Raw genomic sequence first — 23,920 nt, forward strand, 5'->3', positions numbered from 1 at the left:
TTTAGTTTGTAATAATCCTCAAAGCTGACATGCGATCCAATAAGATTGCTAAGATAGACTCTTGATTCAATTCTCCTTCTGTGACATTAATTGTTTCCATCAATCTTACAAATTTAGGGTTGAGGTAATATTTATCTTTGAAAACTTCAGCTCAGGTCCATGACCTAATCTGTTAGGTGAAGAGATTTTTACACCGAAGCTGGTGCAATATATATTGTAGAATCAATCTGTTCTTTCCTTACTCATGTTATATTTATTTCCTTTCTAACTCCATCAACATCAATTCTTTTACCCTTATTGTTAGTTCTTATATTATTTCTTTCAACCGATCCATTCCTTCTTATTCAGGCATTGTTATATCTACAATTTCTAGCATATGACCAAAATTATTGCATCTGTAACATATAAAATTTGGATTTCCATGCCTCTAATTAGCTTCGTTCGATCTCAGTCTGCATTCTTTAACTATATACCCCAAGTTGTTGCATTTGAAACATGTAGTGCTTTCTTTGTTCATAGGTCTGTTCTTGAGTCTGTAGTCATTTGATTTATGCCCATGGTTCCAACAAGTAAAGCAATAACCAAAAAAAGGTGGTGAAGTACTATTGATTCAACATTGATTCGCCTTGTGACCAAACTCATTGAAAGTAAAGCATCTTCTTGTGAATCTTTGCCCATTATATTGCCTTTGATGTATTTCCTTAGGTTGCTTATTCTGATTTCCATTTTCCTCAGCAGATTTGGAACATTCTCCATTGTCATAACCTAATCCATGTGTATCTCCAATTGATCGTTGTCTTTCCAACTGCTCATCTAGCTTCATTGAACAGGATTTGAATCTTTTTTTAAATTCATTAATTGCAGTAAGGTCACTTCTCAATATCTCATTCACTCTGTCAAGTTCCTTCTCATTGTGCTCGGTCTCATCTAAATTGAGTTGCATTTGACTAATCTGAAAGTTTAGCTTATGTCATTCATCAAATTTCTCCTTCAAGGATCTTTCAAGGTTTTCTTCATCCATTTTCCTATCTTCAATTTCCTTTGATAGCTTTAGAACCATGATCTCCATCTCATGCTTCAAAGTCAGACTGTCTCCTTCCTTCACAAGTTGCTCATACAGATCAGGTTTTTCCGTAGATGAATCATCAGTACTTCCTGTTACCTACATTTGATGAATAAGCTCTTTCATTATGGATTTGAGCTTATTCAGCTGATCTTTGAAAGTTTTAATAAAGTCACGAGCTTCCTTAAGCTTGTCTTTTAATTCCATGTTTCTTTGCATTGGACTTATCAGCATTCTCAAGTGCAATCAAAAGCTGTTTCTGAGCACTGCTGCCTAGTTTACCCATCAGGGCCTTCCTCAAGTGGTTAGACTTTCTTCGAGGCACAAAGCTCTGATACTATTAGGATTGAGGAACAATGAGAGGGGGTTGAATCATTATCTTGAGCTTTTCAATTATCTTACACTGATTGCATAACCATAAAATAATCGCAATGAAAAATAAACTGCTAAACCACAAGGTAAACATCCACAAACTCATGACACCATGATTTTAGCGTGGAAAACTGGTCAAGGAAAAAACCACAGTGGGGATGAAATGCACAAATTTTACAGTGTAATTAACCTTGTTTAAGCTTTAGTTACAAAGGGGGCGAATGCACAAGCATTCAGGCTTATAGCCTAGAGCACACTGCTCAAATACAAAATGTGTGGGCTAGAACCTAACTGAAACCCCAAGATGGACAACTATCCAAAAAATGAACTGAAGTGTAGCATCACTTATGCCATAATAGTTCCCTGTAATTGCAATATGATCAACCTGACCTTAATAATCTGTCTTTTCCAATATCCAGCAAGTCAACAACACATCATCAAGTTCACTCCTTCCATTGCTTCTCACATCAATCACAAATTTGATCTTTTATGCCCAATCTCAAGCACAAGACTTATGCAAGTTGGCTCCAATAGCAAGATAGATAACATCTAGAGCATAGTATAATTCAACAATCAATTTTTTTTGCTAACCTCTGCCAAAGGTGTGTATGATATAGTTAGGTCAGCTCAACCAAAATCAATCATCAAAACGATTGGATCATCGATCTGATAAGATTGCTGATTACTCCGACAAAACTGTCTCTGCATAAATAGTTCTCTATCAACTCGATACTCAAATTATTACAACTTCCACAAACTTCAACAGTGTAACCTGCGATCATAGAAGTATATGCACCATAAGCTGTATAATCATCCTCTAACTACGTAATGCAAGATTCGTCAGTTTCTGCTCTCCCCGATTCAACAACTGATCCAGTATACTGTCATGTACACTCAATTAAATTCATCAAACAGGCTTCACTAACTCTAAAATATGTTAAGTGGACAAGAGAATTGAATGCAGTTTCTACCAGTGACAATATACTAAATGTCTCTAACATTGTCTCTTGCCAACAGGCCATCAAGGGTGACAACTGTGATCTCCCTTAAGATGCTGAGAAGGTGGTTGCCATGGCTTAATCTCAATTGTAGAATAGTTGCTGCCACCACTTAATGCTTTGCTGTGTTTTTTCTTTATGCTAGGTGTTTTAAACCATTCACCTTTAGTGGTCTTTCTGAGGGAAATTATTTTTGTTTTCATGATTTGTGATTCTTGTTTGCAGGCATGTTTCCATATAGCCTTTGAATACCGAGAAAAGGTCTTTTATATAAGCTTCAAGGGGATATGATGGACAACTTAATTGACGATGTATGGATTGAGTGCTCATTTGCAAGTTAATAGAGATTACATGTGCTATATGGAGAGCACATGATTATACTGAGAGGGGGAGGTCCGGGTGATTTAGTATAATAATTTTTTTTTCCAATTTAAAATGCAGAAATAAACAATTATGCTTATGAACACAATGACATAATGATTTACATGGAAACCCAATGTGGGAGAAAACCACGGCAAATAAATGCTTTCTTATATAAACTGTTCTCATACAATAGTTTGTAGGCTCCAACCTACTAGAGGCTACGACCTCTATGTTTATGCACACTGACTCACTGGAAGCTCCGACTCCTACACTTCGCAAGCTCCGACCTACTGGAAGCACCAAGCCCCATTGCATTCTTCGTGGGCATCAACCCATTGCACAAACTATTCTTCCACCTTGACAATGTTGCTTGCAATTGTCTCCTACTTATCAATTGATGAGCTTAAGGGGCTTTCTAATGAATGGTTCATAAGGCACAACACTTGGTGAAGGTTTTGCAAATGGGGTTGCAAGCTTTGGGTTTAACCATGGAGGAAACTCCGTAGTTTTAAGCATGCTCAGGCTGGAGTAGTGCTGGGATGGGTGACCTCCCAAGAAGTCCTAGTGCTTCATGCCTGTGAACATCACCTAGATCCAATGAGTGCTAAGTGTTCCATTTATTCTCATGAGAGATGGATTCATGTTGAGTCACTACTCATGAAACATGGGTCAATGAGTTTGACTCAAAAATCACACAATTAACTCTTGATAACAATATCACAATTTGACTTGCTGTGGAAATTATCTCCTACTTATCAATGTTGCTTGCTTCAGCTGATGATGGATTCTTATTTGCACAAATCTTCAAGTAAATCTGCTATGTGGATCTTTTCACTTTAGCATACAATTTCTTTTTATCTCTACATGTATCTTTTAACATAGCTCACACTCTTCTTAACTTTTGTCTTCTTGAAGTCAGCCTATTATTTTGATTTTTCATATATTTTTTATTTCAACTCTTCTCTTATATAAATATATATAAATAGTAGTTTTGTCAAATCTGAATATATATTTAAACTTTTTTTATTTCTATTCGTCTTCTTTGAATTCTTCCCACAGTTCCTCTCTTACTGCTGAGCTCACCTTCACATCTTATAATGTTTTGTTATTATTTCATAATGCTCCACTCTTCTCTTTATATTTCCTTATTCATATATCACACATCTGCTAATTTTTTCTTTATATATACTCACTTCCTTCACTCACATATACTCAACACTTATTAAATGATTTTTAATTCCTCATATATATCTTCCATGTGACTGTTCAAGGAAGGGTAACGAATCTTCATTTATAACTGATCAGTATCTTATATGCATTGATTATTATTTGATTAACATGGGTTTGTTTATATCATATTTTCCCTTCAATTAATATTAATACTTCTTATTCACACCTTTTGACTTTAGTAAGTCCAATAGTTTAAGAAAGTTTCAAATTGTGATTACTGACAAGAGGAATAAATAATTTTGATGGTTGTCATAGCCTCTGTATTCATCATTCTTCCTTCCTTATGTTAACTCAGTGAAGACAGTGACTACGTTTTCGGCAGTGAGAATGGATGGATATGCTGCGTGTTCCAAATTATATTTCCATCACTGGAGTTATGATTATGTTGTGTGGTTTTAGACACCGTTGTATTTTTCCATTTTGATCCCTTGTCTCAATTTTGAAACTTTTGATATCGCTGACTGTATTTCTTTCACCAATAGATATCAAAGAGCACCCGGTGCCGACTTCTTTCTTTATTAACCATGTCTGTTTGCTTAATCTCGTCTAAGTCTACTACTTTAGCTTATAATGCTTGCATGATTTTTTTGCTTCTGTTCTGACGTGGTTTTATTCAGTTGTGTTTGTACTCTGTGAATGCGCATATTATTCTGAGGTTGCCGTTAGTTCTTTCCAATTCGCACCCATAACATTTTACAATTCCTGAGAGTATTGACTCCTGTTGATTCTATGATATCCATATTTGGTTGTAGTGCATGGTGTTGTTGATTTACGCTTGATATTCCCACCAAAGCTTTGCAAAAATAGTCAGTAGATAGTTTCTGTTGCCGTCATTACTCCTCATTGTTAATATTCCTTTACACATTGATTCTTTTCCAACCTGATGCATTTATCACATGCCATAACTTTCAATGTTTGTGCATTTGTTGATATTGGGGCCATCTTCTTGCCTTATACTCTTCTGCATTCAGTCTTCCAAGTCGCTTGTGTAGGGAAAAAATACTGAATACTTATTGCTGCCTATTAAATTGGTTGCTTAGTGCCGAAATAGAAACTTCATCGCTATAAATATCAATCTCCAAATAGTTCTGTTATTTCTAAGAACTGACGACACCAAAACTCTGAATCACGGTTGCATAAACAAGGCCTTTGAAATATTCTTGTCTGCCATTAACAATATATATAATCTGCTCCACACTGGTCTTCCATATCCAGTCACGATATGATATATCTGTGTATTATTCGCTGATGCTGAATCTTCATAGTCTGAAACTTATTTATTATTTGCTGAATTAATTGTTTAATCCCAAATTTGGTGCTTTTGTTTATGTAGAATAAAACACCACCTATTATATCCTTCAAAGTCACCCAATATAAACATGGTCTAAAATGTTGACTTCAGTACAATGATAAGTCACTGTATATAAACATGTATAAGTCTTCATCACTTCAAGACATGAAGAATTGCTCTTTATTAACTTTTCTCCATCATATCATTAGTGCTTGATTATATATCTCCCAATTGCCGTATCACTGCTTGAATTTTGTTCATTACACCTTTATATAATACTCACTATGTTATGATTCATGCTATCATTAGAGCCACATTGACTTAGGTATGCTGACCTCAAATTTATAAATTGCTCCAGACTTATCCCAACTTTCATCGTTCATATTACCACTGCAACTTTTGATTTTGCTTCTGACGTTATGCAGCCATATATACTTTCTTGAATTTGCTGATTCAATAATTTTTTGCATTGTCTATCTTTTATTTATCAGTACACATTTCCTTTTATACTATGGGCACCTCTTTAATTCACGTCAGCTCCTAAATATGTATGTATACATATTTATACTTCTTTTATTCTCAATACTTTCTTTGATTCATTTTTCACAGTCATATTCTTCTTAATTTTTGTTATCCATCTGCTGACTTCTTTATATGCTTCTTCTTACTTCTTCATTGTACCTTTGACATTGATGCTACAGACACTTATGGTTTTGTTCATGCTCACAAACTCCTTTGACATCAATGACAATATTTCCATCACTATAAGCTGATCATTGACAAGGATATGATATTCTTCATAGCCGGAAGTTGGAATTATAGTTAATTTACTGTTTTTTGGATTTTCCCTTGCACATTCTTGATGTCAGATTTGGACTCTGGAATTTATTGTTATGCCTTGCTGGATGTTTCTCCACAGCTATGCTCTGAGATGAGAGCCTTATCAGGCATTGACTACTGTTTGAATCCTTAGCCTCAAGCCTTAACACGTTAAAATAAGTTGACGCACATTAGAGAACCTAGAATTAATGAATCCTGGGACACAGTGACATGCCACTATCAAACCTTATGGATCATGTCAGTCAGTTTGCTAATGGAAGATGGCAATGTTCTCCTTGATAAAATTTAGTATCTAGCATTATACTGTTGTTTTCAATTTTGTAAATCCAAACTACTGATTTCTGGTTGTCTTTTGCAGTTTTTTGCGAAAATTGTTTTCCAAAGATCAGAAGTGCCCACAATCCTATGAAAAGCTTCAGTTTGACCTGAGGTAATAGTTTGTATGCTCATTTTAGCCTAACATATGATGAGCATTATTGCATAAACATACATTAATTTTGAAGATGGTTTCTGGTGGGTCTCCAGTTTATATCTCAACTTGGTTTAGAATCAGTTTTCTCTTTCATGACATATTAAATAGATTTGGCCAAATTTTTCTTGCTACGGTAATATGCACAAAGTAAACAGACAATTGATACTATGAGTTTTTCTTTTCTCTGCATAAAATGTTTTCAATGTGAAAATAGTTACTTTTGCTGCAAATATTTTATGAGGAAGATACTGACCAAGTCTATTCCCTTAAACAGCCCATTCTATTCGCACTCTCTTCAGACCTAATGCTATGATATAAAAAATAAATAGCTGGTTCTGCAGGGATTATCCACACAGGATAGGATAGAGGCCACGTGGTAAAGATCATCAATTCTTATCCTTGTCAATTAATAGCCTTGGCCAATACATTGTCAAATTGCAATTTATGAGAAACAATATCGCTATTTCCAGACTACAACATTTCTGACCATGATATGAAATTGACCCCTTTTGGAAGAAGAGAAAATGTTGCGATACAAATTCAGGTTGACACAAATCTCTAGCATTGTCCAAAGCAGAGCATATTACACATCCATGCTTGTTCTGACTACCCACAATTGGTTGAGTCTGGGGCAGAATACGATAACATTGAAATGAGCAGCTTGAATTATAAACTGGATTTTAGTTTGAAGAACAGCCATGCCTTGTGGCGTGCATATATCTTTCTGTTTTCTTAAAGTTACATTCATTTATTTGTAATGTCTCCATGTAGGAATTTATGTGATTTATCCTAAAATTCGCAACTAAGGTTTGGATTGTGCTAGTAAATGCAATGTTCCCAATGATTGATATACACCACTATGTGTTCAAATCAGATCGAATTAAGAGGCAATGAATGACTGATTATACATTTGGAAGTTAACACTCTCTAGTTCAGTTCCTTACTTCTCTCCTAAACATCAACCCTAAGGAGGATGGGGATTTACTTGTCACAGGGCTCTTGGACACCAATCTACAAGCAGTCTCCATCAAAGTATTCAGAATGCATGTTCATAGCCATCTTGGGAGTTTCCCTCAAGGCATTGGAAATACTTATCCTTACCCATCTTAGCATTTACCTACATTGCGAGGGTTTACTCTGCCTTTCCTTACACCACAACCTACCCTCTTAAGGGGCTATAGCGAGTGATTAAGGAATGGCTAGAGTTTACTAATATCTCCTGTATAATGGAATAAATATAAGAGTAGCAATATTTATATTCTACTTCCTAACAAATGAGAGACTAATCATAGCCAGTCAAATTATTATGCATCATATCAATATATAATTCTGTGATTTGCTTTATAGTAGTCTGGTTTGCTGCTTATATTCAGATATCTATCTCTTATATATTCATCCTTATAGATTTTTTTTAAGTTTCCAATTTCTTTCCATATTGATCTTCCTTCCCAGTTTATTTTTTTGGTGAGGAAGGGTCACATCTCTTCACCATGTCTTCCCTTTTCAACGGTCACACCCTTTCACAATTACCACTTTCAAAAGGGTCACAATCCTCTATTGTTGCTGCTTCTTTTGAAGTTAATTCAATCTTCTTCTTCCTTTAATCCTTCCTTAATTCCTATGCTCCCTTTATGTGGATTAGAATTGTCTTATATCTCAAAACATAAAATTTTGTGATTACCTTCCTTATGATGATCCCTTCTTCCATGCTTTCAACAAACGATTCCACCCCTCCCCGCGGTTCTCTCCTCTCCCCTCCCTCACCCCCCAATTCCATTCTTCTTCCATTACTCCTTACTTAGTCTCTGTGCTCCTTTCTTCTTCTTCTCCCCTTCTACCCTTTCAAATGAAATCCTATTTTCCCTTTTATATCTCACGTTTAAGGAGTCACATCTTTTCATTTCATGCCTTTTGACCTTTCATTAAACTTAATTAATTTTAATATATCAATTTAGATTTTGTTTATATTCTTTTGATATATTAATATTTATTATCATTTATTATTATATTTTACTTTAGTAAGGGAATATTAGACTCTTTTTTTTCCCATAATTGCTTGTCCTCAACTAATATTGCCATTCTAATTGATACAAATCTTTCACATTGAGTAGCTTCGACAGTACAACTTTGATATTAACCAATGCATTGAGAATTTGCAAGGTTTACAATTTTGAGAGGACTTTCTTTCATTTTCTAGAGAAAATGTTTAAGGTCATCTTAGTAATGTCATCAAAACTGATTTGGAACTGTCCAACCTTGATAATAAATTTATATTTTATGGGTTCACTCTAACTATTCTCTTATTGTAGATTAACCAAAGTAAAACATGTTGATGCGAGTTTTGTATCACTTACATAACATAGTAGTAATTGGATATCTGATACGGAGTATCAAACATACACTTCCTCTCTTGAAAAGTTATTGTTCATGGGATATGAGAATAACTCCAATGTTCCTTACTCTTGTGGATACTCGCTCAGTTTTATCGATGTGATTTGCTGGTAATCACATAGGCAGCCTTACACTATTCATTCAAGGATGACTTGGGCTTTGGTGGAATGATGGTGATGGTGATGGGTTTGTGAAATATGTGGGTGGTAGATAATGTTGATGGTGGTGATGATGGAGGATGTGTCTACCAATGGTGATGTTGATGGGAAAGCGATGGTGGTGGAGGGTGAATGGGTGTGTTTTGATACTTAATCTACTTCCCTAACTTCCTTCTCTAAGCTTCGATTACCCAGCTACTCACTATTCTATTCCTACTCCTATGAATGGAAGGTTAGCAAATGGATGGGGATCAAACCTAATGAGAGATGACCAGCGGCCTCACTTCTGTAGGTGCAATGATTCAAAGGAATAATAAACTAGCTTACCATACAAAGCTTCCCAACCAGCTGCTAGGATGCTAGTGGTCTAGTATTGATCCGTATCAAACATTTACCAATGCTACCATACAACTATCCATCTACGTCAACCTCACTTAAGCAACTTAAACAACTTGAGAAGAAATCTAACTATGTGGAAGTAGAAAACATGCAATAATACCCAATGTTCTTAATCAACATGCAAATCGCAAAAATGAAGAAGAGAGCAATTTTGGTATTATCTTAGCAACAATTTCTCCAACACTTTACAAATGAGAGCAAATGGCCTTATATAGGGGCCAAAAATACAACAGACGGTGGAGATCAAAACAACATCAATGATCCAGATTGGATCCTCAAAACCCTAATTAGGGTTGCCACCCCCTCGGCCAATGAAAAGTTGCCACCTCATCAATGGACCAATGAAAAAAGTGCAAAAAGTGGCAACCAATGAGAAGGTACCAAAATGGTGGCCAATCAAAAATAGACACTTGCCCTATTCTAGAAGAAAGAGAAATTTGCCACTTGGGCTTACATCAAATGATCTTCTAATATAAATCTTCCCTTTTCTTTCATTTTCTTAGCTAAGGCAATGAACTTAGCTAGCCTTTTGTTAACTTCTTCCATAGGGGGACAAAGTGTGTGCTTCGCCCTGAGTTCCGTTGACTTCGCCACGCTGCTTGCCGCTGGTAGTATCCTTTCGCGATCCTTCTCATATTCCTTCGCAAATCCAATAAAAGCATTGAGAGAGGAAAGGGTGCCCAAATGCTTCTTCTTGATGGCAACCTTTCCCAACTCATCCAACCTCGATCCAAAATCTGTCTCATTGATATTCTCTTTGCCAAGGGGGATTGTCCTTCCTTCAGTCTTTCCTTCATCTGTATCATGTCCACTGTACCGATATTGGTGTCAGTTATTCTCTTCATTTTCGAGAAGAAGGGCATTTTGGGCATCATATCCTCTTTGTCTTTCTTAGTCTTGTCCGCTTGGGATTCTTACTTGCACTAACATCCTCCATGGTCGTTGCCCCATTACGGGATGGTAGAGTGGTGGACCAGAAGGCAAGTAGAACCAAGGGAAGCAATTCTAAGACTAGAACGAAGAAGGATGCCAGCTTAAGGACCCCTTGCAACTCTAGATGATGAAAATTCACCTTAACCAATAATCTTACAGTGACTTTTCAGAATTAGGACTCGAACTTAAGAACTTCAAATCCCTTGCAAATCAGAAATTTATCATGTAATTCACCTCCAAATAAAATTACCCAACCTAGGGCAAAAATTGCAGCCTCTTGCAAAAATCAGAATTTTATCTCCCATAAATTTTGGCTCCCACAAATTTTGCCAAGCAAGAAGAGTGCAGATCTGCTCTTGCAAAATCACCAACGCCTTGAGAAGGAGAAGTGAGAAGTGAGGAAGAAATGGGAGAGAGGCCTCCTCTTATACCCAATTTTCTTACTGCCCCCAAGCTAGCTGACTTGGACCCTGGGAGCAAGAAAAAACAATAATTAATGCAAAAATTATGGCCCACAATTAAATACTTAGCTAAATATTAATTTTGCTAAAATGAAAATCGCCTTTTAAAATTGCCAATTAGTTCTAAATTACAAAAGGAAATTAAATGGTGCCTTGGAGATGTTAAATATTTCCAATTAATGAGGGTTTAGTAATTAATACGTTATTAAAATTGGATTTTGGCTAACCAAAAGCCATTTTTCAATATTAAATTACCAATTTCATTAAAGGCAAAAAGTTTTTAAGGCAATTTTAATCTATTAAAGCCAATTTTTTGCAATTTTTACCCAAATCAATTTTGCTATGCCAAATTTTTTTTTTTGACAAAAATAAAATAAAATTTGTTCTAGAGCCAAAAATTGATTTTTGCAATTTAGCTTCATTTCAACAAAATTAAAATTTTCACCAAAGAAAAATTTGAGATTTTCCAAAACTTAAGTCTAACAAAATTTTCCTTTTGAAAGATTATTCAAATTTACACATTTATATCTGGATTTTCAAAAGAAAACGTCTAAGTACAAATTTACAATTTTATCCTGCCAAATATTGCTCTTTAAAATTTTGTCCGGCCTAAGGATGAAATTGGTTGCTCTAGAAAATCAAGTTGAAACCGGGTGAAAATAAGCTAAGCCTCCCCACATTTGTCCTGAAGGTGCCAAGGTGTGAAATTTTCAAAACTCAAAAATTTTGGGCAATCCAAAAATTTGCCGAGGCGATTAAAAAAAGGGGGTCCCCAAAGAATTTGGGGCGATGGTGTGAGAACCTCACAACAAAACCACACATGGAACATACACTTGATAATTCAAATTATACACGTGAATACACAGACACAATGCATACACAATGTTTACATAGAAATGTATGAAAACATAGAGAAAACATGAAGTATACATAGAATACACGCATTGTTAGATTCTTTCTTATTGACTCGAATGATTCCTTGTATCATCTTTTGCCCTACAAGATAGCAGGTTCAAAGGTTTGATAGTATTTGTAATGTCACTAACTAGGACTTTACTTGGTTTACCCTAAAACTCCCAACTTGGGTTTGGATTGTGCTAGTAAATGCAATGTTCCCAATGACTAACATACATTACTATATCTTTAAATCAGATTGAATTAAGAAATAATTAATGACTGATAATACATTTGGCAGTTAACCCACCTAAGATCCAGTTCCTTACTTCTCTCCTACATGTCAACCCTAAGTAGGATGGGGATTTACTTGTCATAGGGTTTTTGGACACCAATCTACAAGTTGGTTCCCTTAAGGTATTAAGAATGCATGTTCATACGCATCTTAGGACTTTTCCCCAAGGCATTGGAAATACATAACCATGTTGGGATTCACCTACCTTGTGAGGGTTTAGTTTGCCTCTCCCTACATAGTACCGATCTATCATCTAGTGAGTGATTAAGGAATGGCTAGAGCATACTAATATCTCTTGTATCATGGAATATATGTAATAGTAGCAATGTGTAGTATTCTATTTCCTAACTAATGAGAGACCAATTATATTCAACCAAATCATTATGCATTAAATCAGAACAGAAGTCTGTGGCGTGCTTTATACTCAAATATCTCTCTTATTCTGATTGATTGGATATTGTATTCTTTCCTGTTAAATATTGATCCTTATGGAATAAAATATGAGATAAGTTTCCAATTCCATACCATATTGATCTTTCTTCCCCATTTATATATTTTGTGAGGAAGGGTCACATCTCTTCACAATGTTTTCCCTTTTAAGAATGCATGTTCATACTCATCTCGCGACTTTTCCCCAAGGCATTGGAAACAGATAACCATGTTGGGATTCACCTACCTTGTGAGGATTTACTCCGTCTCTCCCTACATAGTACCAATCTATCCTCTAGCAAGTGATTAAAGAATGGCTAGAACATACTAATATCTCTTGTATTATGGAATATATGTAACAGTAGCAATGTGTAATATTCTATTTCGTAACTAATGAGAGACCAATTATAGTCAGCCAAATCATTATGCATTAAATCAGAACAGAAGTCTCTTGTGTGCTTTATGGTAGTTTGTTCTGTTACTTATATTCAAATATCTCTCTTATTCTTTGATTGATTGGATATTGTATTCTCTCCTCTTAAATATTGGTCCTTATGGACTAAAATATGAGATAAGTTTCCAATTCCATTCCATATTGATCCTTCTTTCCCATTTATATATTTTGAAAGGAAGGGTCACATCTCTTCACAATGTTTTCCCTTTTAAATGGTCACACCCTTTCACAAGAACCACCCTTCACAAGGGTCACCAGCCTCTATCATTGCTGCCTTTTTGGAACTTACTTCCTTCTTCATCCATTAATCTTTCCTTAATTCCTATGCTCCCTTTAGGCAGATCAGAATGGTTGGTTATGCTTGCTGGATGGAAGCCCAGACCTGCTGAATTCTAACTTATGTGATACATTAACCCCAGTGAATGGGTTCCTTTTTCCTCCGAATAGCAGCGATGGATTCACTCCCATGAATGAAAAACAAGCAACCGAGAAGGAAAGTCCAGATATTATCCTTAATTCCTATGCTCCCTTTATGCAGATCAGAGCTGTCTTATATCTCAAAATAAAACTACTATGATTACCTTCCTTATGACGATCCCTCCTATGCCTTTAGTAGGCAACTTTCCTTCTTATTTATATCTTCAGGATGGGAGAGTCACAACCTTCTATTATTAGAACCTCTCAAGGGAGTCACAACCCTTTATCCTTTATGCCCTTTGAAAGAGTCACAACCTTCATAAATACCACCTTTTGAAAGAGTCATAACCCTTCATCAATTCTTCACATTCCAATCTTCTTCCAACTCCTTCCTTAGTTCTCATACTCCTTTCTTTCTTTCTCCTTATTCCCTTCCAAATGGAATTCTATTTATCCTTTTATATCTCATGTTTGATAGAGTCACATCTCTTCATTTCATGCCCTTTCTTTTTTCCTGTTTTGATTAGAAAACAGCTGAAGCCTTGAATGATTTTATTAACTTAAAAATAAAATTACATCAGCTTGACTCCGTTCAAACGGGCACTGGTAGGAAAGAACGGAGAAGAAAACCTCCAGTCTTGCCCGGGACAAAAGTCCTATATAATTACATCTTAAAAGGGGCATACCCCAGTGAGAACATAACTTGTTAGATAAAGATTCGAATTACGACATAGCGAGGGACATACCCCTGCCAACATAGTATCTATTATGGATATTAACTTCCAATAGAGATGTCCGAATTTGTGTAATCTAATGTCCGTAATCACCTCTAAGCGCATAGAACTCTTGGCTAGAGAAACACTCCTTACATAAAACTTGATTGATCATCAAAGTTAGTATATAAATAAAAATCATTAGAAAACCACCTATATGGATCCAGGAAAAGGAGAATCTTGTACTCAAAAGATGGTTAGTAAAGAAGAAAACGGAGTGCTCAATTATCGAGATTCCTCCAAGCCTATGCATCACACAAAATAGAGTACCGAAAATCTCATGGAGAAAAACAATTGAGCTACATCCAATCGATGCCGAAAACCCTAACCTCTAGTAGAGATCTCCATAGGAATGTAGGACGAGTCCAACCTGGATTTAAATTACCCTTAACACCAGTATCCAATTTATAATCCAACTACTAACCAAAGCTAAATTACCATACTAATGCCACTAAAAAATGATAAGAAACAAGCAGTCCAGACAGCCTTCTTTTATCCATTTTCGGAACTTATCACCAAGAGCCCTATAGGGATTTGTTCTAGTCGTTGATCTTGTAGAGACAATATGACCCAGTACCAAACCCTAGACTTATGGAAACAAAACCTAATCTGAGACTTTAAACAAATAATATCCAATCTACCTTCAGTCTGGGAATATCAGACTGAATGTTGAAGCTGTATCCCCTCCTTTAATTAGGTAGAGATCCACAGACTCTTAACTTGAATGGTTACATTATAAACAAGTCTTAAATTTTCTCAACACTTGCCCTACCTCCAGAGCATCTCTATATTGAGACAAAGTCCTGAAGAGTCTAAAACCTAATACTAGCAAAAGGAGCTGATCGGAGGAAAGCCTACAAAACGTAATGCTAGCTAGGATTTATGAATGGCTAGATTAAACTTGAATTTAACATATAAACCATACAGATGTAAAGGAAATAATGCAGTAATAATTGCAATTAAAAAATAGGAAACCGAACCACTTTAAAACCCAAAATGTTCAAAATGAAGATAAACAGATAGACGCTTAGTAATAAACATACTTCTTATATGTAGCCAAGTTTCATTACTTATTAGAAGAGAGTATACCTGCTGTTATTTACAAACCAGATCTACATACATAAACTGTGCATACATTGTAGAAGGTATATATAATCGTTTGTCGAACATCTTAATAGCTTTGTAACAGAGTATATCCCACCCAGACTATACATGGTACCTTATTTATCTGCTTATTAACAAACCCTAACTATGCTTAGTCAAAACCCACAAAAAAAAATAGAGACCACACCTCATTTCCAGACCACCATGATGACTTCCAAAGGTTCTCAACATGACAGTCAGGAGCAAATTTGAAATCAGTCTTGGCCCTGCTGGATTCATTTCATGCCTTTTGACCTTTCATTAAACTTAATTAAATTTTATATAAGTTTTTTGTATTTTAATTTAAATCTTCTCTATAGTCTTTTAATATTTTATTTTATTTAAAAAAAAATTAAATTCCAAAAAGGGGACATCACATTATTGCTTTAATGCATTACTCAACATTCCAAGAGAGGCTTATAAATTTTATTCCCCCACTTTATAATTTTTGTTATTGTCTGAACTTTTTGTTTACCCTTTGAGGTAACAGGAACTAATGCATAAAGACAAAGTAAGATATTGAACATAGGAATTGTAACAAACCCAGAAGTAACTTATGTATTCATCAATCATTGAATGCAAGATTACATCTCCAAATCGCAACATGTCCCTTTAGTGAATAGGATTCATACATATAGTACTGGAGGGGGTGCAAGGCGAACCGTCGCACTCGTATAACTTCCCTCAGTTATGTCGAATTGTCTAACTACCCAATTGTCCAAAGTTGGTACACCTGCTATATGTGGACATGCAAATCTGCTCGTATCTTGGAGTTCTCCTTCACTGCCTCCTTCAACATGACTGCAACATCTTTTACTTCAGCCTCCTCACATGATACTCGGGTCTTAGCTAACTATGCCTCTATGACAGACTTCTCTTGTGTGGCTACATCCTACCAAGTCTTCAATGCCTCTCGTTCCTTTGCCCAATCCTCACGCTCCTTTGCTCATTTTGCTTGTTGGGTAGTAATCTCCTCCCGAGATCTCTCTATAGCTACCCTATCCACCTCCGCACATCGCTGAGCATAGTAAGTGTCCTTATGCACTTCCACTATCTCGTGTGTGATCCTCTCAATGCGGCTCCTCGCACCCACCGAATCCTCCACAGCAGTCCATTCTACCATCATCTCCGTTGTCTTAGTCGTGGGCCATCCTCGTGCTTTGAAGCAAGTACGGAAGGCTGTCGGGCATCTTGTCCACATAAATGGCTGAACCTTCAACTCCTTTTTCTTAGACTATGCCTAGTATGCAATCTTCCATCCTTTCTTGACCACCATATTAAGAGAATCAATATATGAGGAAACTTCTATGTCATTTGAGTCATATTGCTCTGCCTGCTTCAGCTCCTCTATGGTCTATATCCTAGCTTCTTTGGAGGAACATCCTTCAACTAAATCATTTGTCACAATTTCCTTCTCCTTTACTTCTTCCTTATCACCCAATGCCAGTATAGCTACCTCTCTTGGTGCAAAATTGTCTACTTTCATTGCCTGGGGACGGGAACCTTCCCACAAAGGAGACTAAATAGAAGGTCCAAATGTCATAGCCATAGGGGTGATCTAGAACCCCTATCTTAGGTATTCGTTGGCATGACTCATCCTCTAACTCGGTTCGACGGAATGCTCTTCAATTGGGGCAACTAGGAGTGCATCATCAATGGTCGCCATGACATCAGAGTCAATTTCCTCAAGCTGGATCTGTGGCTTCTGCAATGTGCTATCTTCGATCTCATGAATCTCTATTTCCTGAGCCATGTCTGTAGATGTTCCTACTTAAGCTATGTCAACTGAAGTTGTATCCTACCCAAACTATAGGAATCTCACTTTCGTGCTCTGGAACTACCACCACAACTTTTTCTCCAATAATCTCTGTCTCTGTTGCCCTTGGGGGAACTGTCTCAGCTATTACTATCATTTCAGCCTCAACTATTATGGAAACACTCTCCATGATTACCATTGGTGGTGTCATAATCACTGGTGCTCGACTTTGGCCAAACCTAGGAATGGGAAGCGTGCTTGTAGTGGGCACCAAGTGTGCTGAAGAGGATAACACAAAGCATGCAAATAATGATCGAGGTGCCGACATAGTCTCTGTCTCCTCCTCAGGCTGGATGCCATCCTCCTTTGAGGCACTCTTGCTTTCTGAGTTATCCTGTCACCCACTATCTGTGTCTCCATGTATATCCTATTTAACCCTCTTTTGACTAGTCATCTTCTGGCCGGCTAGGGTATTGAAATGCCTCCATCTCATAATGGAGGGATCACTCGTTGCCAACATTCCCCCTCTAATCTCAGTGGGTAGCTTTTCATTCGGTATTTGGCTCACTATGCATCAAGAAGCAAGCCAATAGCATAATGCGACATGTAAAACGTTTTATGTTGGAGTGTCATAAACTCATAGATGCGCTTGGCTAACAATGCAGCCCAATCATATATCTAACTTGCCCTCAAATTGTTCACAAGGGTTACTTGTGGAAAAAAGATGTCGGAGGCATGGCTAGAGCCTGTCAACCGACTTTTCACCACATCCATCAGACACCTCCAATGTCCCTCGCAAATAAAAGTTTTCTTCAGCTATCTATGATGTGACGAACTATGAAGAGACGCCTTCTCTCCATCTATAAGATCCTCCCAACAAATCATGTTAATGTAAAAATCTTTTTTGTCCTCTGACATCTTCCGAGGCTTTAACTTGATCTTGTGTCCCTTCTTAACTTGTGTTGACACCATATCTTGTGTCAGTTGGATCGAAATTCCATACCTCATTATGATTTTTTCATAGATAAACTTGTCCGTGCTCAATGCAAAGTTATCTGGTAGTGCTCATTCTTCCACCTATTTTGTCAAGTATTCAATAGCCACTACTATGTATCGACATCTTCAGGCACGACTAACCCATAAGGGTTCGATGAAGTCTAGCCCCATCTTTGAAATAGTTGTGGGTGTGAAGGGTTGAGTGAGTTGTATCGACATTTTTTACTCTTGAAACTTTGGAGCTTGATAGGTCTTCCTATGCATTGTCAGAATATGCAAGTTTTGGAGTGCTCCCTTTAGTGGCTATTTTTGGCAAGAAGCCCTAAGCCTGTCTTCTCTATCTGACAAACAAGAAAATGAACAATTGGAGGGTCAAATTTGATTTAGAGTGACAAGGAATGGATTTGAATGTGTTCGAAATATTGTTTGGAAGATGTTAGAACAATGTTTGATCGGAGGAAGCCTGGTTTTGACTAAAGGAGACAAAGTTCTGCAAGTTATGTAGAGAGTGGAAACCTAATTATCCCTCTAGACCTTTTGGACGAGTGCTTGTTAAGGGATTTGCATTTTGGTTGGGAACTTGATTCTGAGATATTGTGAAGATCTCCCAAAAGGGTATTTAACAAACCCTTTTTGTTTGTCTAGATCATCAAAGGATCAAAAGTTATTGCCCAATCTCTTTGTTTGGAGACTTAATTGCAATTAGGCCTGTCTAAGGGCTGGTACACCAAAATAGTTGGTAAGGTGTATTTGGGTCTTGAAAACTTGTCTCATTTGAGTCAATAAATTGTAAAATATTTCTCCAAGGGTTAGTGAATGGGTTGTAATGTCCCCACTAATAAGGTTAGTTTGGGACAAGTAATACTTGCAAAATCTTAGAATCACAATAATAATAAAACTAACTATATTATTCTACCTTCTAAGTTAACCCCAATGTTAAGGACATCCCCAGATTGGGCTTCTTAGCTCATAGCTACCTCGCTGTCATTCCGAGAGCGTACCCCTTAAGATTCTTCTTTGACAGGCATCCTCTATCGAAGGCCAATGACAAATGCATATGTTTGAAAGCATTAGAATACTCTGGCACATCAATTATTGGCCATGGCGGACAATGGAGATCTTAACATCTCGATGCACTCTATGCTTCGATATTGATTCTCAGCCATGGTGGACAATGTAGATATTAATATCTCACATGCATTCTGTATGTCCCTTGTCGATAGGATAGATTAAAATTACTAAGTTTGATATTTTGACATCACTACACTTCAATCTGTAATGTCATACGTTGTTCACAAATTATTTCTGATCTGTTCTACTGAGAGGAATTTTGTCAAACAGTTTGCTTGTAATATAAATACTTAGTTCTCTGACTTAGTTATGGTTTGCTTATGTACTTTAATTGTTGGTTTTCTTCGTATAGGAAATGTTACAAAATATATGTGGAGTTGAATCACCACAACACTGCCCAGGTCAGATTATAACATCTGAGAATCAAAATCAGACTAAACAATTCTTTACTCCAGTTCACCAATGCATCTGATGTATTACTCGATCAATTATATATTGGATGGGTGTCTCTGGGTTTTAATGACAGCTCCAAGAGTAACCAGTTCCTTCTTCCTTGATTGCAGATGCCTCTACGTCTTGCTTGAAAACTCGGGTGCCTACTTTCTGTTTTTGATTATTATGTTTGTATCCTCTTCTGAATATTTCCTTGCTTGCTCTGTCTGTTGTTGTGCTGGAGATTGGGTATTGTACGACATTGCAAAGTGAAAACTTTGCCCACAACGTCTTCCTTGTCTAAGGTGAGCTGGACCGTCCCTCGAAAGCTATGATTTATGCTCTGCTTTGTTCTCCTTCCCCAGTACTTCCTCTTTCTTCCCTGAATTTAGCGTTAAGATCTTATATGCTTTTCCACTTGTATCCAGTCTTACTTTCTTGGTTACTTATGTGCAGATATTATATGGTTGTTATCCACGTGGGTTCCAAGATTACCATCCCTCTTCCTTGGTAAGGCAAAAATCGTAGTCTCATTCAACTACTTATTGGTCTGCTGCTAAATTACGGCTCTCTGTGATCATTTGATGGTTTTCTGCTATCAATGCTTTTTTGCTTCCTCCTTATCAATTGTTTTCTCTCTTTTCCTGAATACTCCTTCCATTTCTCACGTGGATCGCTGAAGCTGATCACTCCTTATTTAAAAGGATGACTTCCCTATCGCTTCCCGTCCCCTGTTGTGAAAGCTTGTTTCGTCCAATAGTCGTGACTTTAGTCGCTCACCTTATGTCATGTTATATTATAACATATCGTAGTTGAACTTAATTAATCTTTTTATATTAGTTTGATATTATTATATAGCTATAAAATTATTTATATTTTATTAAAATATCAATTAGGATCTTATTTTATTTTATTATAATAATAATAATTATGATGACGTTTTATTTTATATATTAGATAAATTATTTTGGATATATATTTACTATTCATTAGAAAATTATTATTTATTTAATAAGACCTTATTATTTTTATTATTATTATTATATATTAAATTATTATTATTAATGTTTTATTAATTAATACAATATTATATTATATCTATTTGATATAGTATAACAATAAATTATAATTATATATATATATATATATAAAATATTTGTTTATTTGTTATTATTATTATTGATTATTAAATTCGATCCAGTATCATTATTTATTTTATTTTATCAAATGCAATCATAATTATAAATTATATTTATTGATTTATTTATCTCATATTAACCTTATTCTTATTATTATAAAAATTGATCTTGGAAATGGGGACATTACACATTCATATGAAAAAATTTAAAACTATTACTGAAGAATTAAGTACCCTTTTTGATGAACTAGAAAGAACGACTTCAGCAAATAGATTTACTAACTACCTAAATTTACATGAATGTAAATTAGAATCTAATTGCCAACTCTTATCTACCATTTCATATGAACAGTTTAGTAATTGCATAGAACATAAAATTGATACTGAAGCTGAGATAAAGATGCAATTGAAAGAATATAATGGAATACAAACAAGGTTTAGATAACACCACATCAAGAGGAGTAGGAACTGGTCTGTCCTGTGCAAGTCTAGGCATTTGGAGGAGAGGAAAAGCATTGCCAAAGACTTAACCTCCCAACCATGGGCCTAGTGTAATCCCCACTCATTCTCTACCAAGAATGACCCTACCCTACACGGGACAAGACACGTGTGCACCATCTTGTCCTGCCACTTGAGAAACTTAGTGTTAGAGTTGTCAACTACACAGCCGACTATACTGCACGTACCCCCCAATAGAGTATCCATCCAACCATGAGTTATCCTGACCTCTCGTGATCATAGCAGCAACATTCACCACTAAAATTACCTTGGCCAAGGATTTCCAGAGGACACTATGTGCCCGATCACCCACCACTCGACATGACATAGATAACTAGTATCTAGTTCCCACTATGAGTTGACTAGATTCCAATTATATTGTTTTTCATAGTTCTGATTATCATTATGCGTTTCATAGGTTTATTATTCTGTCTATTTCATATGGACTACACCCCTCATCTCAGCCATTCTTGGCTATCCTTGATAATCTCTGGTGTGTTTCCAGCTTGCATTATATGATATTCAGTTGTATAAAGGAACTTTCTTTTTGCACCCATAATTTAGGGAAAAAAAGGAGGAGGAAGTTTTATGATTTCCGAGTAGCCATGTATATTTTCAGCCAAGGATAGGCTTCCACAATCTCAGGAACATGCATTCAATGTCATTGTATTTGGAAACATGGATGACATGTTGAATTGATTTCTCTTGGCACAATAAATAAGCTTAAAAAAATATTAATAGAGGCTGTTATCATCCTTTAGAGTGCTCTTGGCACGACTAGTATATCAATTCCAATTTGATTCATTCAAACTTTATTATTTTTCAACAAAGTTCTGACTAGACTGTCTTATGTTATGCACGATAATTTATTCACCATTAACATGGAAATAAAATAAACAACTCAGGGAGAATACGACTTGAATAAGGAAATTTGATTTGTATTTCACTGACTTCTAACTCGATTCAGTTGATGAACAGTAATCTTGAATGAACTGTCCTAGATGGTGACACCATTTCGATATTTCTCTGTATTGGCAAATTGAACTCAAATGAAACATTTAAGTACAATCACGACTGTTAAAATGGTGGAGCTGCGACTAGTTAATAAAAATGATTGATTTTTTTGGTTGATATGCAGCTGGTAAAAAAATTGCTTCTTGTGGGGGAGTAAAACTTGTGACTTGAGAGAATGATATCCTTTTCTCTAGCTATAGTGGGAAAACGAAAAAGAACAAGTTGGAGTTATGATTTGCATCAAGAATAGGGTGGCAGAGACATGCATTTTTCGTTACAATTTTGGCTGATGGCCATGCAATATTGGAAGAAAATGGAAGGCCTAAATAATCAAAGATTTGTAGGAGGCTGATGGACTTTCTTGAATTAAGATCAAATTTGTATGGGAATTAAATTTTCATCCATAATATACTATAAGTGATACTCATGCTCTTAACATATCCTTCTATGTATTATTGTGTCTACATAAATATATGTACATGTTATATATAAAATATAAGTGTGTGTGTGTGTATATAGATATGCATATATCTAATATGTTCAAATATACATAGATGCCAAGGGTATTACTTTAATGATATAATACATTCGACATCAGATAATGTAGAGCATTAATATTCCAATTTATAGGTAACAATTATTTTTATTTTGTTTATTATTTATATAAATATCTTTTTCAATTAGATGACTTATGTTAAGAATATAACCTAGATAAACCTACAGGTCTGATGGTACAGACCATACTTTCTCTTATGTGTTTATATCCCTAATGATTGGCATTTAATATAAATATATATTGCTCCTAGAGGTGCCGCTGATTTCTAGATGATGCCTTGTTTGGTGCTTGATTGAATTAGTTAGTCATAACTAAACTACATCTCCTAGATCACCGACTTAGGAATAATTACAATTTGTTAAGTGCCAAGGGTTATGTCCCTTGAGGGACATACCCTCTAGAAAGGGTATATATTTAGGTTGTGAATGCAGTTTGGAAGACACACAAACACACAACAATCTGCTCTTCTAAGTATTCTACTTCCTGCGAATTATAAAGCAAAGATATTCTTATTCATTCAAGATCGAATATAGAGGATTGGACCTGCATTGAAGATAAGTGATAACTTCTTCAAACAATCTGAATATTCATATTATTTAGAAGAGCATTCTCAGCCATACAAAACTGAACAAAAAGTCTGATTCAAAGAACAAAGAATTAGCAGAACTTTACAACTTAGTCATCTCAGAGTGAAAACTTGGTATTACTTAGTCTGCCCTAGTCTATTTTTTCCTAGCCAAGGTGGGTTTAGATGAATACCTAACAAACTTGGTGGCAGGTTGGTGTTCATGACTTAATCCCTCCTTATTAATGCTTTTCCCCCTTCGTCGCGCATCTTCAAAGAAAATAACAAAGTGAAAGTACCCAATCCCTGGACTACGTCCACCAACAATTCCAATATTGTTATTATCCAATGATTACAATTTGTAATTCCTTACAGCTCAATACCACTGCAAGAAGCTACAATCTCATCATACAGTATGAAATCCCTAACCTTAAGCCATTTTATACAAGCTTTTTGCCGCTTACAAAATTAGGGCTAGAATAAGTCGTCCAATAGAAAAAAGCAGCCAATGCCTTTTA

At 35.9% G+C, this 23,920-nt stretch overlaps 1 protein-coding gene across 1 annotated transcript in view; it reads left to right on the forward strand.

The window, feature by feature from the left end:
- The window catches only part of LOC149528888 (protein-tyrosine sulfotransferase-like), a 212,247-nt gene that overhangs the window by 83,602 nt on the left and 104,725 nt on the right, over window positions 1–23,920 (forward strand). The window contains exon 3 of the mRNA XM_089809588.1: window positions 6,516–6,587. Within this exon, the coding sequence (XP_089665714.1) occupies window positions 6,516–6,587 (72 nt within the window). The remainder of the gene's footprint in view (window positions 1–6,515; window positions 6,588–23,920) is intronic.

The sequence above is a fragment of the Cupressus sempervirens genome, chromosome 11 (genome assembly GCF_028749045.1).
Source record: "Cupressus sempervirens isolate cs-2001-9-10 chromosome 11, ASM2874904v1, whole genome shotgun sequence".
In the NCBI taxonomy this organism is placed as follows: Eukaryota; Viridiplantae; Streptophyta; class Pinopsida; order Cupressales; family Cupressaceae; genus Cupressus; species Cupressus sempervirens.